At 35.8% G+C, this 24,356-nt stretch overlaps 1 protein-coding gene across 1 annotated transcript in view; it reads right to left on the bottom strand.

Moving 5' to 3' along the window:
• Window positions 1–24,356, bottom strand: part of EML5 (EMAP like 5) — a 181,319-nt gene that overhangs the window by 95,463 nt on the left and 61,500 nt on the right. The window contains exons 8-14 of the mRNA XM_059373561.1: window positions 22,598–22,735; window positions 17,322–17,578; window positions 15,992–16,204; window positions 9,308–9,475; window positions 8,465–8,571; window positions 7,600–7,718; window positions 6,197–6,383 (exon numbers count right to left, since the gene is read on the bottom strand). Coding sequence (XP_059229544.1) covers window positions 6,197–6,383; window positions 7,600–7,718; window positions 8,465–8,571; window positions 9,308–9,475; window positions 15,992–16,204; window positions 17,322–17,578; window positions 22,598–22,735 — 1,189 coding nt within the window. The remainder of the gene's footprint in view (window positions 1–6,196; window positions 6,384–7,599; window positions 7,719–8,464; window positions 8,572–9,307; window positions 9,476–15,991; window positions 16,205–17,321; window positions 17,579–22,597; window positions 22,736–24,356) is intronic.

The following is a 24,356-nucleotide window of genomic DNA, read 5'->3' as shown; positions in this document are numbered from 1 at the left end:
TGTGAGATTAAGAGTCACTTAATCTCACAAAACAAACTGAGGGTTGCTGGGGGGAGGGGGTTTGGGCGAAGGGGGTGAGATTATGGACATTGGGGAGGGTATGTGCTTTGGTGAGTGCTGTGAAGTGTGTAAACCTGGTGATTCACAGACCTGTACCCCTGGGGATAAAAATATATGTTTATAAAAAATAAAAAATTATAAAAAAAAAAAAAAAAAGAAAAGGTTATAAAGAATTAGAAGAGTGGCGCCTGGGTGGCTCAGTGAGTTAAAGCTTCTGCCTTCAGCCTAGGTTGTAGTCCCAGGGTCCTGGGATCGAGCCCCGCATCGGGCTCTCTGCTTGGCGGGGAGACTGCTCCTCCTCTCTCTCTCTGCCTGCCTCTCGGCCTACTTGTGATCTCTGTCAAATAAATAAATAAAATCTTAAAAAAAAAAAAAAAAACTTAAAGAGATGATGTTTGACCCGGGCCTTCAGAAGGGCAGTGTCAGATAAAAAGAGACATACATTCTAGGCCAGGATAATAGTATTAATAGAGATACAAGGGGTTAAAGTACCGAAAGGTAAATAAGACTATGAACAGACTATCACTTATGTTTTAACTTAGGTTATATGTTCACTAATCCACAAGTAAACTAAAATTAGTAATTATTCCTTTAGACTCAAGTGATAACTGTCTTTAAGTATGAGGATAAAAAGAATAGGTTTGCCTGTAAAGACAACTCCCAAAATAATGAATATAGCTTACAATTATTAATTTTGACACTGATTTTATATAAAGATGTAACAAATAACAAGCCTGCCATCAGCCAATATTTCATTAGGTTTTGTAGCCCAAATGCTCCCCATGACTTTTAAGTTTGCTACTGAATTTCTGCAGAGCATGGTATTTTTGAGAACTTTGCAGTACCATCGTCTCCTGGTTCTCTGATCTCCTGAACTCTTACTACTGAGTTTCCTTTGCAATTTCATCACCTCTCCCTTAAATAAAAAGCCCCCCAAGATTCTGTCTTTTAAAACTCCAATCTTTTCACTCCATATTTTTGCCTTGGCGTATCTCAATTCCAATTTCAGTGGTTAAATCAACAAATGACTCCCAAATTCTTTTAACCACTAAATTCTTCTTCTGAATTTAAGACTTACATTTTCAATTGCCTACTGGACATCTCACATGGAAACAATGACAGTGATAACAACGAAGGTTAACATTTATGGAGAACTGACTTATGTACCAGGAACTTTTCTAAACATTTGTAAGGACTGACTCACTTAACAATCAAAGCAATTCTAAGAGATAGGCACCGACAGTATCCCTATATATTTTTTTAAAGATTTTATTTGAGAGAGAGTGAGAGAGAGAGAGCACAGAAGGAGAGGGAGAAGCAGACACTCCGATGAACAGAGAGCCCAAACCAGGCTTGATCCCAGAACCCCAGGATCATGACCTGAACCAATGGCAGATCCTTAACTGACTGAGCCACCCAGGAGCCCCAGTATCCTTATTTTGAAATAGGCATATAGAGGCTAGGTAATTTCCCCACAGCTAATATGTGGGGAAGCTTGGATAACACCATGTTCAGTGGTGGCTGAAGCAGTAACAGAATGAGTGTTATCAGAACCTACTTGGGGCCTGTCAGTCAAGGATCAGGAAGAAGAGAGAGGTTAGGTAAGTTTCCAGATATGTTACTAAACCTAAGTCTTTTTTTTTTTTTTTAAGATTTTATTTATTTATTTGACAGAGAGAAATCACAAGTAGATGGAGAGGCAGGCAGAGAGAGAGAGAGAGAGGGAAGCAGGCTCCCTGCCGAGCAGAGAGCCCGATGCGGGACTCGATCCCAGGACCCTGAGATCATGACCTGAGCCGAAAGCAGCGGCTTAACCCACTGAGCCACCCAGGCGCCCCACTAAACCTAAGTCTTAAAATGAGTAGAAATTAGACAAAGTTGGACAGTTGAACAGAACTGGAGGCCAAGAATTTTCCAGAGGAGGGGACTAAGTAAAAGATGTGAAGCAGTACTACACATGGACAAATTCTAAATAGCTCAAAAAGCAGGAGCATTGTTTATGAGGAGGTAACTGGTAAGAGATAAGAAGAGGAGCCTATTGGCCTAGGTTAAATGGCTTGAGCTGTATGCTAATGAGCTTACACATTAGCTTAAAAGCTACTAATAAACACAGAAGAAAAGAAAGATTGGGGAAATGGTTAGGGGAGAAGTATGAAGATAGAAGACTAGTTGGTTGGTTATAACAAAAGATTAGCAATCATGAAGCCCAGAAGTGCCAGCAGGGACAAGGTAAAATATAAATACAAAACAAACGAAGCAAGGTACATTCGTCGTAGAGAACTTAAATATACTGAGGGCAAATCTTGGCTGTAACTCTGGGACTGACTGGTTATAAGGTGTGAGGGAGAACAAGTCACAAACTCTTGGGCTTAGGTGACCAGGTTAATACATATTGTGTCACGTTCTAAGTAGGAAACACAAGGATAAGCAGGCTTGAAAGGAAAGCTTAACCTCATTTATCTCCATTCTAGACACGCTTAACCTGAGTTACCTGTAAGATACCTGAATGAGGGTGTCTTTAGTAAATTTTTAGTTAATTGTGTATACACACACACACACACACACAGAGTAATTCATCCAATTCATACTAAATTGTGAGCTCTTGACAGTGGCAGCCAATCTGAATCATGCTTCCCCATGACATAGTGTTTTTATTTTAATTCCATTAATTAACATATAATGTATTATTGGTTTCAGAGGTATAGGTCTGTGATTCATCAGTCTTATTTAACACCCAGTCCTCATTACATCACATGCCCCTCTCCTTAATGTCCATCACCCAGTTACTCCAACCTTCCACCCCACCTCCTCCAGCAACACTCAGTTTGTTCCCAATGACTATGAGTCTCTAATGGTTTGTCTCTCTCTTGGGTTTCATCTTATTCTCTTCCCCTATGATCCTCTGTTTTGCATCCCAAAGTTTATGGCAGGAATATCCCCGGTAGCCAAAATATGGGAAAAGCCCAGATGTCCACTGATAAAGGAATGGATAAAGAAGATATGGTATATTATATATATAATTTTTTCAACTTTATTGAGATATAATTGGCATATAACATTGCATAAATTTAAGGTGCACAACCCGTTGATTATATAAATTCTCCTTTTACTGGAGACAGACTCGGCCCAGAGATAGCATAAGAGGAATCTGCAAAGAAACCTTACTCTAGGAATTTTGTCATATACTTACCTTCCCACAGTGTGTCGCCCTTGGAAGTCTAAAACTGCTTTTCTTTGTTCTGTCATTTCTCCACCAGTCTACTGTGTCCTATGTATGCTGAAATTCTAAGTCACCGTTTTCAGTCACTTGGGTGTAGATTTCTCCAATGTGGTATGCACTATACCTGTTAATATACTTTTTGTTTTTCTTTGTATATTTGGTTTTTTATTAAAGAGCCCCAGCTGAAAACCTAGGAGGTCTAGGGGTAAAGTTTTGCCTCCTCAGCAGTAGGTATCCAAGGATGTCCTGTGGTCATATTGACTTTTAATTTAATCTGGCCTGAATTCTCTCCAATCCCAGACTCATGTTAGCAAATGACGAGTTTTTCTACAGCCTTCCTTAGAGTAGTACCAGAATAATGTTCTAACTTCTTGCAAAACACAATGGGTAAATAATTGTGCTTTAAGAGGAAACTTTTCTATAAACTACAGATAAGGCTAAATGGTGCCTCCCAGGCCCTCACCAACCCTTTTAATTAGTTCTTCTTCATCCCTCTAAGATTTGAATTCTTTAGGCTACTCATAGTTCTTTAAATAAGCTGTGTTTTGTGGGATTTTTGCCCCACATTTACAAATAACACACTTAGAACACCTTCTCCTACCTCCCCTGTCAAGTAAAGTACTCAGCTCAAATGGCCTCAACTCCATGAGGGTTTCCCTGATCTATGTGGAACAATTAATCAGTCCTTTGTTACAATGCAAAAGGAATTTATGCATATCTCTACACTAGTGGTTCTCAGCAGGGGGCGATCTTTGCCTCCCAGGCAACATTTGACACTAAAGACATTTTTGGTTGTCACACTGAGTGGATATTACTGACATACAGCAAGTAGACTCCAGGGATGCTGCTAAACATACCATAATATATAGGATTGCACTGTACACAACAATGCAATTATCTTCACAACAAAGAATTATCGGCCCAACAGACTCCTGGGTGGCTCAGTTGGTGAAGCAGCTGCTCAGGTCGTGATCCCCAGGTCCCAGGATTGAGACCTGCATTGGGCTTGCTCAGTGGGGAGACTGCTTCTCCTTCTGCCTGCTTCCCCGGCTTATTCTCTCTCTCTGACCAGTAAATAAGTAAATAAAACCTTAAAATAACAACAACAAAATTATCTGCCCAAGACGTCAGCAGTACTAAGGTTAAGAAGCTCTGCTCCAGGGGTGCCTGGGTGGCTCAGCGGGTTGAGCCTCTCTGCCTTCGGCTCAGGTGATGGTCTCGGGGTGCTGGGATGGAGCCCCACGTTGGGCTCCTTGCTTGGCTGGGAGCCTGCTTCTCCCTCTCCCTCTGTCTGCTTACTTGTAATCTCTCTATGTCAAATAAACAAATAAAATCTCTAAAAAGAAGAAGAAGAAGAAGAAGCCCTGCTCCATACCTATAACCTTGTATCATGATTTTCCTTGCATGTATGTCTTCTCCTTCAGAAGATGAAAGCTTACCATGGCAAGAACATGTCTTATTTATCTTTGTATTCCCAGCACATTTTCTGGTACACAGCATGTGCCCTATGAATGTTTTTCAAGAAATGGAAGAAAGAAGGGAGAAAAAGGAGGGAGACAAGGAAAGAGAGGAAGAGGGAGGCACAAACAGAGGGAGGGAAGAGGGAAAGAAAAAGGGAAGAGTTTTCTCTCCTTTCAGAAAAGAGTAATCCAAGTTGCCCAGCTCTGCCTCAATATATCCTAGAAGGTATATTTACAGTGTTTAAAAAGCCAGACAGACTAATGCAGCTTTAAACTTTATCATTTATTAGCTGAAAGATCTTTGAGAAAATAATTTCTTCAAATCTAAATTTCCTCATTTGTGAATAGAAATGGCTCACTCATAAAGGTGAGGTGAGAGTAAAATAGAGTTGTAAAATACAGGTGATCTTTGAACAACGTGGGGCTTAGGGGTTCCTGCACAGTCAAAAATCCATGTTTAACTTTTGACTCTCAAAACACTTAATGATTTTTTAAAAAGATTTTATTTATTTATTTGAGAGAGAGAGAACAAGCAGTGGGGAAGAGCAGAGGGAGAAGCAGACTCCCTGCTGAGCAAGGAGCAAGACAAGGGGCTTAATCTCAGGATCCTGTGATCATGACCTGAGCCAAAGGTAGACATTTAATTGAATGAGCCACCCAGGTGCCCCTCAAAACACTTAACTATTAATAACCTAACTGTTGACCAGAAACTTTACTGATAACATAGTCAGTAAACATGCATTTTGTAAGTTACATGTATTATGTACTGTATCATTATGATAAAGTAAGCTAGAGAAAAGAAAATGTTAAGAAAATCATAAGGAAAACAAATTTAAAGCACTGTAAAAAAATCTACATGTAAGTGGAGCCATGGAGTTCAAACTTGTGTTGTTCAAGGGTCAATCATATATACTAAGAAACTAGTAAAGTGCTTACATATAGAAAGAGTATTTATAAATATCACCTTTTCCCCCTTCTCTAGGAATAACCATATAGAGAAATATCAGTTAAGACTTTTCTCATTGTTTTCTATTTCAACATTTCTGCTTTGTACTTTGGTAAACCTAAATGGGTAAATATCATGATTGTAAAATAAAAACAGTCATCCTGAGTATCACAGAACATTTGTTAGATAATTTTATTTTAGAAAATTCAAAGAAAGAAATCAGATTTCTAGTCTTTGTTTTCTCTGTTTACTCACAAATTTAAAAAAATGTATCCTGACAGAAAGAAGACAAGCCAAGTCCTTAGTACCAAATAAAAAAAATAATAATCAAAACAATAAAACTCAAAGGAAAACTATAGGGAAAAAGTTGAAATAAATTTTATTTGTAGTATGAAAATAAAATCCCATTCTAAAGAATTCATTATTCTTCATTTCCTAGAAAATGAAAGACAGATTTTTTTTAAGAAGTGGACTAACCCACATGTAAATCCAAACAAAGGTCTAACCTACCTGCCCTGTTGCCACATAGTCTTTCAAAGGATGAATAGCCAGGCAGAGAATATCATCATCATGACCCAGGTAAAAGCGCTGTGTGTTCTGCTGCCGATTGTAAATGACACCCACTGCTGCTACATGGTATACGATTTCACCAATTTGAGTATAAAACAGATTACTTCGACAGTCATAACCTCTGTAACTGAAAACAGAAAACATATCGTATAGAACTGACCATAGCTTTTGATCTGGTAAATATGGGTTATACAGAGAAGCAGGTACATTTTAGATCATTCTATTTCCAGTTTTACAAGATACTGAAAAACTAAAATTCCATTAACTTTCATGAATTGCTCTGATTACGAACAGCTAAATCCAAGCTATAATACTGAATGGAAAAAGGTACAGAAAAGTATATATAGTATACTACAATTTACATAAGTGTATTACTGAATTTGTACACTATAAAACAAAAATTGGTGCTTTTTTATAAATGGAAGGGTATAGAACTGCCCTGGGAGGGTGAAAAAGGATGCCTGAGAGGGCAGAGCTGGGAAGACTTTCTTTTCCTTCTTTTTTTGAAGATCTAATTGGTTTTATTAAAAGATTCATGAATCAGGCAATCTCCCATCTAGCAAGGAGAGGGAAGCTTCCTGGGAGAAGGATATTCAAAGTGAATGCTTTTATATGCATTGTTGAACTATGAGAATATATATTCCAAAAATGTCCAAAAAACAATTTAAAAATATTATATATATCCAAAAAAAAAAGCCAAATCTTTTAAAAATGGTCAATATAATTCCATTCGTAACAAGTAAACTCTCTTTGCACTTCAAAGAAATTCAATGTACAATACGTAACTGCCGGGAAATATTGTCTACTTTAACAATGGAAATAAAATATTCTTACTAAATGAATTTTTTTAAATTCCTGAAAGCATTATCAGGGACAGGAAGGGTTAAATTTGAGAATCTGTTGTTCAAGGATGAAATGTGAAACTTATATTTCTAAGAAAATCCAGAAGCCATATTTTACTAAAATTAAAATACAAAGGCCAAATGCAGGCCCCAATAAGGGGCACAATATAATTCCAAATCATAATTAGTTAGGGGAGATGATAATCTGTTACATTTTACTTATTTTCATTTGTTTAAAGAGATCATGTCTATAAATACAAATACTAAACTTCCATAAGATAAATCCATTATTAACACTCATATAGTGTTTATTATGCACGGGACAATATTCTAAGTCCCCACAAACACTGGCTTATTTATTCCTCATCAGAACCCTATGAAATAGGTGCTGTTACCTTCATTTCACAGATGGGGAAAGAGCCAGAGGATTTGCTCAAGTCCTACAGCTATTAAATGTGAACCAAAATGCAAACACATAAATGAAAAATAGTTGTTTCATACCCATGAACAAAGTGTAATCGAATACTATTTCCTGGAGCCCGCTCTCTTCTTTTAGAAGTACCACTTTTTTGTTTCTCCTTGTACTGTTCTTTAAGCTGAGGTAGATCTTCTTTGTAAACCTTTAAATAATGTACAGAAATAAAATGTCTCTTAGAATATAAATTAATAAAGGTGTTTACAGATTCCTACTGCAACTTTCAAACACTGTGGTTACTACTGACCACTAAAGTTTTAACACTTGTCTTTTTTTTTTTTAAAGATTTTATTTATTTATTTGACAGACAGAGATCACAAGTAGGCAGAGAGGCAGATAGAGAGAGGAGGCAGAGAGAGAAGAGGATGCAGGCTTCCCCCTCCCCGAGCAGAGAGACTGATGCGGGGCTCGTCCCAGGATGCTGGGATCATGACCCGAGCCAAAGGCAAGAGGCTCCAACCCACTGAGCCACCCAGGTGCCCCAAGTTTTAACACTTGTCTTAAACAGATATGTATTTTATGAAATTTCCTTCCTTGGAAATAACAAATTTACATTTTCTATGTATCACACTGACAAATATGTATTTAGTGTTCCATGAAATTCATACACTTCAGAAGAGAATATTTTAAAGAGAATAAATGGGAGTGTACTGTGACAAAAAGCCATAGGCAAATAGAATACAGGCACATTTGATATATCAAGCCCTTATTATAAAAGAACATTTTATACAAGTGCACTTTAACTCTTAAAGGAGGAAAACTGAAAAAGACCATCATTTCCTGGAAAATTAAAAACCACAAAAGATAACAATAAGTCAATAAACAACAGGGAGAAAGATAAAGAAGAAACTAGACTTTTTCAGAAAAAAATTACGTGATAATATTAATTACCTGCCGACGGTAGGTAAGCTGGGTCTCTTGTTCAATTTCAGAATCCAGCTCTGGAACATCAGACAGATCTGAATCTGATTCATCACTATTAGAGTCAGCCAGACTTTCTGCAATTTTAAAAAATGAAACATTACTTGTTTGAAGAACATTCATTTTCAAAAAAGCACTGTAAAATTAATAATTAAGAGCTGACTGTGACAACTGACATGGTGACAAGCCATAAAACAATCAAATGAAATTATCTCTTCAAGTGACACAGATGTCAGTAAACTGCACCACAGATTACCTTCATCTCCACTCACTGCAAACTCAACAGCTACTGTAAGTCCCTTCACTGGCACCCAGTGACTGCTATATCAAACTTAAAAGCTGGGGAAAACATAAGTAACTAAAACTTACAGGTTTATAATTACATACTATTATATATATTTATGTATATAAATATGTATTTATAAGCCTTACAGGTTTATAATTAACATAAAAATATCTAGAAAATACCACAGGCAACGAATGAATTGACATTAGATAAATTTTCTTTGTCCAAAAAACCATATAGGACACCTAGATACCTATCTCCCCAAGAATACATTAAATGTTTGTTTTGAGAATGTAATGGTTTCTTCACTCATTGTTGGGTGGATTTCAATGTATGCAAAAGTACTTTGTATTCCATGCTCTGATATTTGACTCTAAACACATCTGCCTAGTATTTTAAAATTTCCACTAACAAAACACTATATTGTCACTTAAAAGGATAGATTACACTTTAATAGTAAAAGTGTTCATTTGCAGTTACTGAAGTTTTTTGACAGAGAAATTCCTTAGGCAGTGTGTACTACTCACCTTGGGGTGCTATGTGAAGAGCATCTTTTAGTTTTCTTTCAGGAATAAATTTCCACTGAAAGACAGAGTGATCTGCTCCACCAATAGAAATAACCCACTGATAGTCATGTGACCATCTGACATTAGTTACGTGAGCCGAATGGCCAATGTATTTTTTAAACTTGGCCCCTATAACAAAAATATACTTTTAAATTGATAAGTAAATGCCAACACATGAAAATACCACTTCAAAACATCAATTTCTATATCTGAACCAATACAACCTTTCTCCATTATCTTAATTATGATCAAAGGGTAAAAATACTCATTCAAAAGTTTGCTGAATGAAAAAATGAATGAGTCTACATCAAGGGATGTAAATATTTGCTCTACTGATTTATAATATAATTTGGTACGAACCACTACGATTGTGAGACATTTTCTTACTGCTCTGAGAAAAGCCTGCAGCCACAAAAGCATCAACTGTTTCCATATAATGAAATTTGAATGTTTTGTCCTGACGCCTTAGGTCTTAAGTGAAATTGACCCAGTCTACTCCATCCCCAGTAAGGCTAGCACTAGCAACCAGAGGATCCTTTTAAAACTTAAGCCATCAACAGGGGTGCCTGGGTGGCTCAGTGGGTTAAAGCCTCTGCCTTCAGCTCAGGTCATGATCCCAGGACCCTGGATCAAGCCCCACATCGGGCTCTCTGCTCAGTGGGGAGCCTCCTTCCTCCTCTCTCTCTGCCTGCCTCTCTGCCTGCTTGTGATCTCTGTCAAATAAATAAAGTCTTAAAAAACAAACAAACAACAAGCCATCAACAACAAAATACTTTCAAACCTAACACAGCAACATATAGAGGAATACACAATAGGACCAAATGGGATTTATGCCAGGAATGCTGGTTGGTTCAACAGTCAAAAATCAATGTAATACACCACATTCACCAAAATAAAATACGCCCAGCTGTCCCAAAAACTGTCCCTTATAGTAATACTTTAAATTTATATGTTTTGTGTAATGTTCTTCAACATAAGTTTGTCTAATGTTTCTTCATGATTAGATTCAGATTCTGTGTTTTTTGGCACATGTGCTCCTGTATCCTTTTGGATACATCATTTCAAGGGGCACAGTTCTATCATTAGTGATGTGAGGTTGTATCATTTGGTTAAGGTGGTATACACCAAATTTCTCTAACTATAAAGGAAATATCTAACTTTGTGGTTAATTAAAAAAAAATCTGTGTGATGACAAGAGCCAATATTGTGGTTTTAAGTTCAGAAAACATTCTCTGCATCTTGCTAGGATAAACCTGGTATTTGGCAACATATACACACCTCTATTAGAGTATACTGGATAGAATAATATTTGGCTTCATTTTGAGACTATTTAAAAATTTTTAAATTACAGAAGCCCTGTCAGGATGGCAAAGCTCCATTAGTTAAAATCTGGAGATAAGCTTTCATGCTGGCCATGAATTTAGGGATAGCCATTTTAAGCAAAGCATACAAGATTTGACCGAAACTTACCTAAATTACAGTTTGGTGCTTAACAGCAATGCTGTTATTTTAAGAACCATATTTTTAATGCAGCTGAAAAGAAATAACTTTCTAGAAGGGCAACTTGCCACAGTTCATCTAGGAAAGTCTAATAAGGTAGATTTAGTCTCATTTGTCTATATGAGAGTGCATTATTTGACCATCAAGAGGACTATAGCTATTACTTTCCTGGATGGGGTCTTTTAAGTACTCTTTGCCACCAGAGAGTCTTAAAAGGTAAAGCCAGAGATTCCAGGAAATCAGATTCCAAGTTTTAAAGATGTATTAATATTGTCATGTTTAGGTATATGAAGCGTTATATGAGCCAGTATTCAAATTAACTATATGGGGCAATAACCGCAAGAGAGGTGTAAATAATCCTGTAAATCCCTTCCAGATTATATTCTGTGACTTTTCAAAGATCAATCCCCTCTAAGAAAGAACCAAGGCAACGTAACAAAAAAGTTGTAGAATAAGTCTAAGGGGAACAAATGGTTTCTAATTAAAAGGACTATATTAATAATTACCCAATAGCCAGAACTGCTTATTTAACTGTGATAAACAGATTTTAAAAGTGAACCTAAATGTCACATCTTTCATCAAGTGACTCTGACACATCAAGACCACATGTATTGTCCTACATGTTTCCAGAATTCCCTGTGATTACCCTGTGTGAGTATATTTATGACACTGAAAAGTAACAGTCTATTTACTTATTATTTCTTGTAATAAACTATAAGCTCCTTAGGACAGGTTGGCATCTTTTTACTCTGTATCTCTAGTGCCTGGTATATAGGAAACATTCATTAAATACCTGAAGAGAAAGAAAGAAAAAGAAAAACAAAGATTACATTTCTCCTTACTATGCTACAGTTGAGTTGGAATACTAGATTGTAGAGGAGGGAAGAAGAGTAGTGAAGGAAAGGAGAGGGCATGAACATGACTCCAACCCTTTTAATTATAAAAGGAGACAAAAGTATGATGTGTAAAGAATATCAGAGTTGAAATAAAAAGACTAGAGCTTAAGTGTCAGCTTGATGGCTTAATAGCACAGGAGTTGAGCACATCACTTCACCTCTCTTGAACCCCATTTCCATTCTAATATAAATTGGGTTAAAAGCTCTCAAAGTCCCTTAACTATGAAAACTCTGGCCTATGACAGGAAATGATGAAAGAATAGTTAAGACCTAAAGAGTGTGTCATTAATTAGAATTAGTATTTCAGAGAGAAGATTTGTCACAGCAAATTAGAATGGTCATAGAAACTCTTAAAGGAGGGGATGATAATTTTTGGTGAAGGTAAAGCAATATACTGAAATACTTGCTTTGATGATCTCATTTTCTAATTTGTTTTAAAGTATATATATATATATATTTTGTTTAAAGTATATTTTAACACATAATTAATATGAGCTAAATCTCTTCAAAAGCTTGTAGCAATATGACAGAAGATTTTTTTCCCATTTGTAACTATGTTTTAATGACCTTAATCCTATTTTTTTTTAAGATTAAAAAAAATTTTTTTTTTATCACTTCTTGGTCTTTTGGCTAAGATCAAGTGTAGATTTATTTATTTATGTATTTATTTGACACAGAGAGAGAGAGAGAGATCATAAATAGGCAGAGAAGAGAGGGGGAAGCAGGCTCCCTGCTGAGCAGAGAGCCTGATGCCAGGCTTGATCCCAGGACCCTGGGATCATGACCTGAGCTGAAGACAGAGGCTTAACCCAATGAGCCACCCAGGTGCCCCGATTTTTTTATTTTTAAGTAATCTCTGTACCTAATGTGGGGCTCGAACTTGCAACCAAGATCGAGTCACATGCTCCTGGGATTCAGCTAGCCAGCCACTCTGACCTTAATACTTCTTTATAAAACATATGAGACTATCTTTCTGACCCTAATATAGTAAAATTTTAATACACAAAACTGAACTATTCATTAAAAAAAGAGATAAATGATAGATTTGACTACACTGAAATGAACAACTGGTCAAGAAAAGACAATAATTATAGTAAGCCATTACAGTAATTATTATAATAATCCATAAACTGGAGAAAGGCATTTATAAACTATAAAAATTACAAATAATTTATATCTAGAGTATATGAAAAATCTTCAACAAATAAAACAACTCTACAGAAAAAAAGGCATTTTTGACAGAAGAGGAAATGCAGAAAACCAAAAAAATAAATGGGAAAGATGATCAATCTCATTAGTTAGACATATGAGACATCACTTATACTAATTAGATGTACACAAATTAAAAAGTGTGGCAGTGCCAAGTACTGAAAAGGATGTGGATCAACAGGGCTTTTAAAAGGGTATAACTACTTTGGGAAAAAATTCAACATTTTCTCACAAATTCTGTATGACCCAGCAATTCACTTCTAAGTATACATCTTTGAGAAATTTGCATCTAATAGCAAAAATCTGGAAATGACCCAAATGTCCATCACAGGAGAATAAATTAATGAGTTATACCATATATTCACAACATATCAAGAAGAAGACACTAGAACTACATGCAACAATATGGATGAATCTTAGAAAACAAATCCTGAGTAAATCTCCAATACAAATATGTTTTTTATTTGATGTTTGTTTTTTCAGTGAATTTTCTTATCAAATCTAAAGAAAGATTTTTATTAAATATAAATTTTCATTTGTCAACAAGTGGAGAGAAAGTGTTGACAGCTAGTATGAGTGATGGAGATATTAGCTTACAACACCCTGCCTTCACCTCTCCATCCTCCACCAAAGCCTATGTGCTGCTGCCTGGGAAGAGTCCGATTATTTGACAGAAATTACTGTTGAAAGCAAAATAATTTAGATAGAAAGAGGATAATAATGGGGGGAAAGGAGAAGTAATGCTTTGGGCTAGGATTCAAAGGGGCTAAATATGGAAGAGGATCATTCTCATTCAGGTAATCTCATACATTTTGTGTCTGAATAACAATGATTCTACAATATAAACTACCTCTATTATTTAACTTCCACATTTTGTAAGTGCTGCACTTCTTAGAATGCAATGGATATTACTTAAGTAAGTATTTAACAAGAATTACTACAGTAAACACACTCTTTTCCCAAACTTCAGTTAGATCAATAATACAACTTAATGTGTGAAAGAATATACATCATATACATCATAACTAATGTAAAAGGTAATTTTTCTAGAAATACTGCTAACTTTATGCAAGTATGTAAATTCAATAAACATGGAATCTTAAAATATTTCTACTAATTCTTTAAAGATGCAGTAGTTCTATCCTATTTTCTGTTCTCCCAGTTACTTACACATAGTCTCAAGCTAACTCACAAGTGCCCAGAAATAAAAACCCTTACCATAATTAAATTTCTTATAATAATCTAACAAAAAGAAAAATAAGGAAAACAAATTATATTCTTGAAGCAGTGACTGAACAAGACTTATTTTTCTGAGACTTCAGTAAAATATTCCAATTCAGATTATTATACATTTTATAAAAATGAAATTACTATGCAACAAAAATACTGTCAATAAACTACAGAACATAAAGACTATCAATAAAATCCCACCCATTTGATTAAGAATGCTTGGAAAATTATTTTTGTTTCTGCATAGAGCCAGTATATGAAACACTGAGTAGAAGCAATGTCCAAGATTAAGATCATCATGATTAACCTTACTGAATCTCACACACCTTCTTAACTAAGCAAGTCTCATTCTGAGTCATAATAAAATCTGTTGTGCCTAATGACTCTCATGTCCTGGCTATGGGATGGGATCCATAAAGAGGGTATTTCAATTATTAGAGATTTAACTAGCCTTTATTAACACACTTAATTACTTATGGATGTAATCTCACATATACCTAGGAAGCTGACACCCTGCAAACAGGAATCAACCACATGGCATTAACTGGCAGTATCTGAAATTTACCATTTTATTATAAAGGCACAACAGAAATGTTAGCATAGACTTCTGGGAAAATTGGGCCCTTAAGTTTAACATCAATGAACTACCTACTTAAATACAACTATTCCAGGGGTGCCTGGGTGGCTCAGTGGGTTAATGCCTCTGCTTTTAGTTCAGGTCATGATTCCAGGATCCTGGGATAGAGCCCCACATTGGGCTCTCTGCTTGGTGGGGAGCCTGCTCCCTTCCCCCAGTGCCTGTCTCTCTGCCTACTTGTGATCTCTGTCAAATAAATAAATAAAATCTTAAAAAAAATAAATACAACTATTCCAGATATTCCCATAATCACCTTTCACTGAAATGTGTTTTTAACATTCATCCAAAAGTAAAAAATCATTACTACACTTGCTACAGACGTTAATGCTCTAGGAATACTCTCACTGCTCCTAATCTAAAGCTCCATACTGTAGAAGAGAATTCTTTGAAAACTGAATCTCAGGGAAAAATTGCTTTCCCTGAATAGGGGGGAAAAAAAATGCTTAAAAAAAAAAAAGAAAGAAAGAAAAGAAAAAGGCTATGATGGGGGCATGCCTGGCCTGCTCAGTTGAGCATGCAACTCTTGATCTCCGGGTCGTGAGTTCAAGCCCCACTGGTAGGAAAAGTTAACCAATAAATAAATAAATAAATAAATAAATAATAAAAATGTGTGTCAACTACCCTCAAAAAACTAAAAAAAAAAATTGAAAAGTAGTTTAAAAAAAGTAGCTATGATGAAAATTACTTTGTGCCCTGCTTTTAATTTTTAGATTCTAGAAAACTAATTTCCTGACACTAATTTTCTATTCATGTAATTATTTTAGTACCTGTGGACCTGTATATAAGTGTACTGAAATACTTTATGGAACAAGGCATGGGATAAATAAATAATACAGCATTTCATTTAATTATTCTTAAGTCTATGAACAGAATGATTAACATCATCATTAAAGAAGAGATCCAAAGACCTGTACCCCTGGGGATAAAAATATATGTTTATAAAAAGTAAAAAATTAAAAAAAAGAGATCCAAGAAAAAAAGGTGATACATAAAATGTGCAGAAAATAACCAGTAAGACCCCTTATTTTTCTTACTCTATTATACAAAATACACAAATTTCAAAACAATAATGTTAAGGATCTAAGCAAAAAACACACCTGTATATGAAAACCAACCAACAAACCAACAGGTTCCAAACTGTAACCTGAACTTGTATTTTGAAAGAAAAGATACCTTTTCTCAAACAAGGATATCGGAATAATTTTATAATTCCATAATCATCAGCTGTAACTAAAACTTGGCCAATATAATTTCCATCTACTGAATTTATGTCATTGATATCTGAATACTTGGGCCAAATTCCATTTACTTCAAGGCCTGAAACACATGTCCATGAAGCCCAATGAACACCTTTTATTTCTTCTTTGTTTGTTACTTCTTTTCCTCCTAAAAAGAAATCAGAGTCTTAATTAAGAAGTTATTTAATTTTTTCTCAAATAAACTGATAAATTATAAATATCTGATAAATTATACTGATAACATAATAAACTCCAAAATTTAAATATCTTTCTACTATAGTTAAAGGAGATTATTAGGAATAGGTAGGTGAATATGGTAAGGAAAGAAGAAAGTTAAATGCAAGGAATTAAAAAAAAAGCTACTACCAAAATTATACGGAGACACACATTGACTGGATTGTGATATAGCACAGCAGGTTTACTCATCTGGAGAATAAACACCCCTATCAAATTCATGCTAGATTAGTCACAATAAGGTAAGTTAGAACAAGTAAAATCTATATATAAAGTGGCAAATCAGCTATTAAATAAGAAACCTAAGAAGATCTAGAGTTGAGAAAAAAAGAAAACTGAAAAGGAGAAAGAAGGAAGAATGAGCAAGGAGTAATACATTTAAGAACAGGAATTTAGGATTCAGTCACTTTTCATTACAGATTATTAATGAAAAACTGTTGGGGAGATATATTAATTTAATTATGTACCTAGTGTTATTAAATAAGTTGTTGTAAAACAGTGACTAATTCATAAGGATCATACTAAATGAAGTACTGAGAGACAATATTTTGATGGTTGCTTTTATTCTTTAAAAAAAATATTTGATGGAAACTGCTTTCCAAATTTAGTTTGTTAGCTATATTATGGATATTTGCAAAATTTATTTGAGGTAACCACAAAAAATCCCAATTTGTATCAGACATTTTTAGCAATTATATTTAATTAGTTCCACCCATAAAAATGGCATTTTGACTTTCTAATATACACTAGGGCTTTACCGAATACTACTCACATAGCATGGAATTCGACATAAAGTAGACCTGTCTTAGATCCTCCAAGCAAAGTTTTAATTACCAAGGACTAAAATATAAAGAATTTCAATATAATAGGGCAGCCTTATAGAAAAGATCACAATGCCTGAAATACTAGTTCAGACCTTCTTTAATTTCCTATAATCAAATGTATTTTATACTCTGCTTCTACTCAAATTCTAAAATTAATAGGCAATAAAAAAATCTACAAATTATATACAATTTATTAGAAACTTTTACCTGGCATTCTATAAAAAAGTCTTTTCCCATTTCCATCATTTGTCTGTAAATATCTACTGTCTGAGGACCAGTCCAGATGAGTGATGAAACTAAGTGATCCAACACATTCCCCCAATTTTTTATAACGTTGCGCAACACCATAGATATCAACTGAGCTGTCATTACACCCAACAGCAAGGTAAGTTCCATCTGGTGAGTATTTTAACTCATGAATTGCCTCCTTCCTATCTTTAATATGTACAACTTCGGTCATATCTCTGTAAGGAAAAAATAATGATAACACATAAAATCAAGTCATTACAGAATTAGTTCAGTTTCAAATGTGCCTAAAATGGCTGGGAGGCTACAAGTATTTACAAATCACAAAGTAAATATACATGAGACAAATATTAATTCAGGAAAAATTACTTTTTCAAACAGAAATATATGAGGACAACATATGCTGAAAGTAAGGGAAAATGCTGAATTTTGGTTAATTACTTTAATGTAGTTTAAAGATTAATTCTAAATTTCCAGAGTCATACAATAAAGGAGATATAGTCAATAGATTTTTATGATAAAGCTCCTTTAACTGAGTTTATGAAATATGCTTAATTATAAACACTAAGATCTTCAAATAAATTTTTGTAATGGGACAAATGTACAAAATTATATTCAAGAGATAAAGAGAAAAGGAATTGGGGCGCCTGGGTGGCCCAGTGGGTTAAAGCCTTCGGCTCAGGTCATGATCCTAGGGTCCTGGGATCAAGCCCCACATCAGGCTCTCTGCTTGGCAGGGAGCCTGCTTCCTCCTCTCTCTCTGCCTGCCGCTCTGCCTACTTGTGATCTCTGTCAAATAAATAAATAAAAATCTTAAAAAAAAAAAAAAAAAAAAGGAATTTATTTGTATTATTTAAGTAACATGTTTGAATGTTTATCTTTATACAGCCACACTATTTTTATTTCAACCTTTGACCTTTTTTAATACAAATTCTTCCCAGAGATCATGTCAACCAGTAAAGTTAAACACCTTTTTCACTGATGTCTTATAACTGCATTTCCAAAATAATGCGGGTATTTGTAAAAGTCATACAAATGGATAAAAACTTAATTTAATACCACTGAATTACCAAAGTTGTCGGGAGTTGGTGGGGAGGAGGAGAAAAGGGAGGCAGGGAGGGAGAAGGGGCAGGAGGAGGTAAGAATTCCCATTTCCACTTAGTGCCAAGATTTTTTTCCACTTAAATTTTGCATTACCACCTGAAATGTTCGATGTAGGTAATTTTTTAGAAGTTTAAATGGATATATCTCAATTTTTAAGGTTCCTAAGTGGACAATTTAAAGCAATCAAACTCAATTTTTTTTTCCAGTAACACCTACTAACAACTGTGTTCTAGTTACATGGGATACAAAGAGGAGCTCATCTTCTGTGAGATGGATAGAAAGTAGTATTGTACTTTAAAATTGATAACATGTTATGAGTGCTCAAAAGGTATGCGGGAAATTCTATAAGAAATACTGAAAAAGGATTTAGACAGACTAAAAGCAAGAGGGGACCAAGGAAGAATGACATCTATATTTTGAACATAAAACCTGATGGTTTGGCTAAGAATAAAACTTTTTGAAAGGTTTTCCAGGAAGAAGACACAGCATGGAGATGTGCATGTATAAGGCACATTTGGAGAATGGTAGATATCACAATGTGGATATAAGACTAAGTGGGAAAAGTAGTGACTTGACGGGGTAGAAGAGAGAAACTATAGACCATGTGTGACAGATGTGACATGTTGCCAAGGAATTTGGGTTTTACCCTGGTGTTAACGTAAGAGATGAAAATCAGCCTCTTAACTATATAGAAGGGGATAAAAACAAGACAAATAAAGAAAAACCTTTTTCAAAAAAAAGTTTTCCTGATCAATACCACTGTTGCCTCAAGCCCTGCAACTCACAATGTTCTCCATCTAAGCAAAGACTTGTGTAGCTATTTCTACCTTTCCCAGTGATCCCCTCCCTTCACATTTTAATAAAGTCCACACATCTGATTTCCCTTTCTCCATATATATCCATCCACCTATCCATCCATATCTACAAAGAACAAGATTTTTAAGAAAACACCTAAGGCACTATTTGATAGCTTTTACTTTTTATGCCTTCTTTACTGAAGATTTTATCATTCTAATCTTGTTCACAAACATTAACCTAAATGTTCCCTAAAAATTCTTCAGAACTATTTTTTTATATATAGCCTTTTTGCTAGACACTTAATTGCTCCCAAGTAATGAGAGAAATAAGTGTGGTTTAAGTCCTTGTTCACCAACACACATACACAGGTATGCACACACAGGTGAACATATACCACAATTCTGATGGGCTCTTTTGTAGTATGTATTATGCTACTATGTCAACATTACAAGTTGTGACTACCTTCTCTCATGAGGAAGTTTGAAAAGCTTATAGGAAAGAAGACTATTTGATGAAAGTGTATTAATTTTTTAAAATTCTCAAGTCTTCTGGAAAACTGCTATGTGAATTCTATGGTTTCTTTAGGAAAGAGAGGGAGGCAGGCCATAGCCTGGGAATATTCATATATTAACAATTTGTGACACATCACAGAAGTGAAAACACAGTGTTGATTACAGCACAGAACAGGAAGACAGTTCCTAGCTGGGAGAGTTAGGGGAGACAGACCAAAAGAAGTAGAATTTAAACTTCATTCTAAGGACTTAATGAGATTTAGCTTAGGAGAGGCCAGGAACTGGGAGGCGAAGGGACCACCTTCCAGCAGAAATGTACGTGAAAGAGCTGGCAGCAACACAAAGTCCTGAAGCTCTACCTGTTGTCAATGAAGTGTAGCTGTACTGACAACAAGCAAAGAGGCTAGAGTGTGAGATGAGTCTGATGAGAGCAGCTGAGGGAAAATCAAAAAGGCCTCACAAATCTTAAGATTTTTGGCCTTAATCTGTGAGTTTATGTTGGGGTAGGATGAATCAATTAAGTCACTTGTATGGTTTGACAGTAATAGACTGAAGTAGCGTAACAGTAGGATTAAGACTAATTAGAAGGCTCCGGATGCCTGGATGGCTCAGTGGGTTAAAGCCTCTGCCTTCTGCTCAGGTCATGGTCCCAGGGTCCTGGGATGGAGCCCCGCATAGGGCTCTCTGCTCAGTGGGGAGCCTGCTTCCCCTTCTCTCTCTGCCTGTCTCTCTGCCTACTTGTGATCTCTCTCTGTCAAATAAATAAAATCTAAAAAAAAAAAAAAAAAAAGACTAATTAGAAGGCTATTACAGATGGTGGGTATTCAGACTTCAGAAAAAAGTGAAATGATTTAAAACATAGAGTATATTGGGCGTCTGGGTGGCTCAGTGGGTTAGGCCGCTGCCTTCGGCTCAGGTCATGATCTCAAGATCCTGAGATCGAGTCCCGCATCGGGCTCTCTGCTCAGCAGGAAGCCTGCTTCCCTCTCTCTCTCTCTGCCTGCCTCTCTGCCTACTGTGATCTCGCTCTGTCAAATAAATAAATAAAATCTTTAAAGAAAAAAAAAAAAACCTTTAAAAAAATAGAGTATATTATAATCTATACTATTATACTATACAATATATAGTCTATGTTAAAGATATTATAATTCTAATATTACAAACATTAATTAAAGTGTTTTGAAAATCAGGCAAGTAAAATCAATAGAATGTAATGGATTGGACATGGTGGGTTAGAGAGAGAGGAAACAACCATAATTCCTAAGTTTCTGGTTGGTACAAGAACCTGGACAATTGTGCCACCCAAAAGAATGTGGCCCACAGACAGAAGATCAGCCCAGGAGGGAGGATCATAAGTTCAGTTTTGGAAATGCTGAATTGCAGATGCCTTTGAGACATCCAAGTGATGTTAAACAACCGGATATATACAACTGGAGTTCAGTGGAGAGATCAGGGCCAGAACTATGTATCTGGGACCATCAGTGGTAACTGAAGTTAGAAGCAGGATGAGATTACCTAGGGAGAAAACGGAACAAACACTCAGGTCTGAGTTTTTTGGTTTTTTTTTTTTTTAAAGCTCAGGTCTGAGCTTTAAGGTCCTCCGATACTTACTGGTAGGCAGAAGATAAATTATCCTATAAAGAAAATGGAACCTGGAGAAGTAGGCCGAAAAGCGAAAGAGAACAAATATCCAAAGCCTGGGAAGAGAATGCTCTGAGAAGGAGCAAGTGGTTAAATAGTACTGAGAATCAAGCTAGATGAAAAGTGAAAAATGCTGCCTGGCTTTAGTGACATGGTACAATTAGCAAGAATTTTTCAATATAAAGATGAAGGCAAAAGCTATACTGCATTATGGGTATTAAGTCAATAACTGGAAGAAAACAGTAAATTACATAGTTTTTTGGGAATTTCACTGTGGAAGAGTAGAAATGTGATATAATTAGAGGGGATTTAGGTTTGAGGTAAGCATTTAAGACAGGATATATTTGAGCATGTTTTTTAATTTATTTATTTATTGGGCAACTGAAAATGTCCTACCATTCCTTAAGCTAGAGAAGAAGAATTTCATAAATACATATGCTTGTGAACACACATGGATTTACATCAAAATTTGCTTTGGTTTTTAAGAGAGAGGGCATGATAGTTGGGGTGGGGAGAGTCAAGGGAGAGAGAGACTCTTGAGCAGGCTCTATGCCCAATAGGGCATCTGATCTCACAACGCTGAGATCATGACCTGAGTGGAAATCAAGAGTCGGGTGCATAACCAACTGAGCCACTCAGGCATCCCCACAGCAAAGTTTTTAATAGCTATATAGAATTCAATAGAATGTACTGTACCTATAATTCAACATGAGATTCTCATCTGCTTTAACAGATTTGTTTAACTCTTCTAATTATGTAAACAAACGAGAAAATATGGAGGCTTTTTTTTTTTCAAAGAATAAAGCTGCAAATAACAAAAAACCTTTCACCCATTTATAACGGCCTCAAGGTCACCACCAACCCCTTCCACCAATGGCAGTGGATCATTACTAAAAGTCAATACTTCCAAGGAATGGAGGTCAACACCCAAATTCATAGCTCAAAATTTTAGCCATTAATCCACTAAGCATTCTTAAGCCCCAAAGCCAAGGTTTTTGAGTTAACAATTTTTCGAGTCATTTTTTATATATTTAGTATTTAATAAAACTAATATCTGAAATATATAGATGTGTGTGTATATATGTTAAGATGAAAGCAGAGTGAAAATGAGATAGGTAAAAACAATGAGTATTGCAAATTATCACTTAACAGAAATTTACTGTTTCTACCCCAATACCATACCTTACTCTAAGTACAGTGAATGAGCCATCCTTCATTCCAAGGGCAAGATGGATTCCATCTACATTTACAGCTGCACAACGAATTGGTTCTTCCATATTACACCTTGCTATTAGTGCATGATCTACTAGGCTCCATATCCTGTAATATTTAATTAAAATAAAAGAATAATTAACTAATGTATGCTTAAAAATGATGAACTCTATGAGAAGATTTTTGTTAAAATAATCATCTAAGAAAGTAATATAAACATATTTTAACTCTATACTTTCTGGCCAGAAATTCTAATCTATGAGAAAAGGAATACTACTCATACTTTGAAAGATAAGAGTTTATAAAATCTATTTTTTTAAGATTTATTTATTCGAGACAGAGAAAAAGAGTGTGAGTGGGGAGAGGAAGAGAGGGATAGAATTCCAAGCAGACGCCCAGCTGAGTGGGAAGCCCAAGATGGGGCTTGATCCCACGACCCATGAGATCGTGACCTGAGCCAAAACTAAGAGTCGGACACCTAACTGATGAGCCACCCAGTTGCCCCTAGAATCTTTTATTTTTACAACGGTGTAATGACATCAGTTTTTTCCAATCATTTATTTTAGGTGGATGATTTCTACCCTGATCAAAGGGGATATACATACACACACACTACATATAGTGTGTGTGTGTGTGTGTGTATCTATATAGTGGTATATGGTATATACTATATATTTATATAGAGTCTTTTAATTTAAAAGTAACACTTAAGACTATGCAAATTCAGTTTGTTCCACACTCTGTTAGAAATCTGTAACAGAAAGTAGAAAATGCCAATTGAAAATTAAGAATTATACTTTTAAAGGACAAAGAAAAAAAAATTTTCATAAAAAAATTTATGAAAGTTAATATTTTGAAGTCATAATAAAAAATATCATATCAAAACTTGTAGAATTCAGGGGCACCTGGGTGGCTCAGTGGGTTAAAGCCTCTGCCTTCGGCTCAGGTCATGATCCCAGGGTCCTGGGATCGAACCCCGCATCAGGCTCTCTGCTCAGCAGGGAGCCTGCTTCCTCCTCTGTGCCTGCTTCTCTGCCTACTTGTGATCTCTGTCAAATAAATAAAATCTTAAAAAAAAAAACCAACTTGTGGAATTCAGCTGAAATAGTACTTAGGAGGAAATTTAAATATAGATAATATAAAAACAAATGCTTCATCTTAATGAACAGATGAACTCCAAGAGGTTAAGAAAAGATTGTCAAAACTAGATTTTCAGGGACGCCTGGGTGGCTCAGTTGGTTAAGCAGCTGCCTTCGGCTCAGGTCATGATCCCAGCATCCTGGGATCGAGTCCCACATTGGGCCCCTTGCTCGGCAGGGAGCCTGCCTCTCCCTCTGCCTCTGCCTGCCATTCTGTCTGCCTGTGCTCGCTTTTCTCCCTCTCTCTCTGATAAATAAAATCTAAAAAACAAAAACAAAACCTAGATCTTCAAATGTTTTTATAGCAGTCTCTTTTTAAAAAAAAATTTTATGAACATATGATGTATTATTTGCCCCAGGGGTATAGGTCTATGAATTATCAGGCTTACACATTTCACAGCACTCACCATAGCACATACCCTCCCCAATGTCCATCACCCAGCCACCCTATCCCTACTCCCCACCCTCCAGTAACCCTCAGTTTGTTTTGTGAGATTAAGAGTCTCTTATGGTGGGCGCCTGGGTGGCTCAGTAGGTTAAGCCGCTGCCTTCGGCTCAGGTCATGATCTCAGGGTCCTGGGATCGAGTCC

Source organism: Mustela nigripes, chromosome 13 (assembly GCF_022355385.1).
Source record: "Mustela nigripes isolate SB6536 chromosome 13, MUSNIG.SB6536, whole genome shotgun sequence".
Taxonomy (NCBI): Eukaryota; Metazoa; Chordata; class Mammalia; order Carnivora; family Mustelidae; genus Mustela; species Mustela nigripes.
Note: the sequence above shows the minus strand (reverse complement) of the source record. Positions and strands in the feature narration are given on the sequence as shown.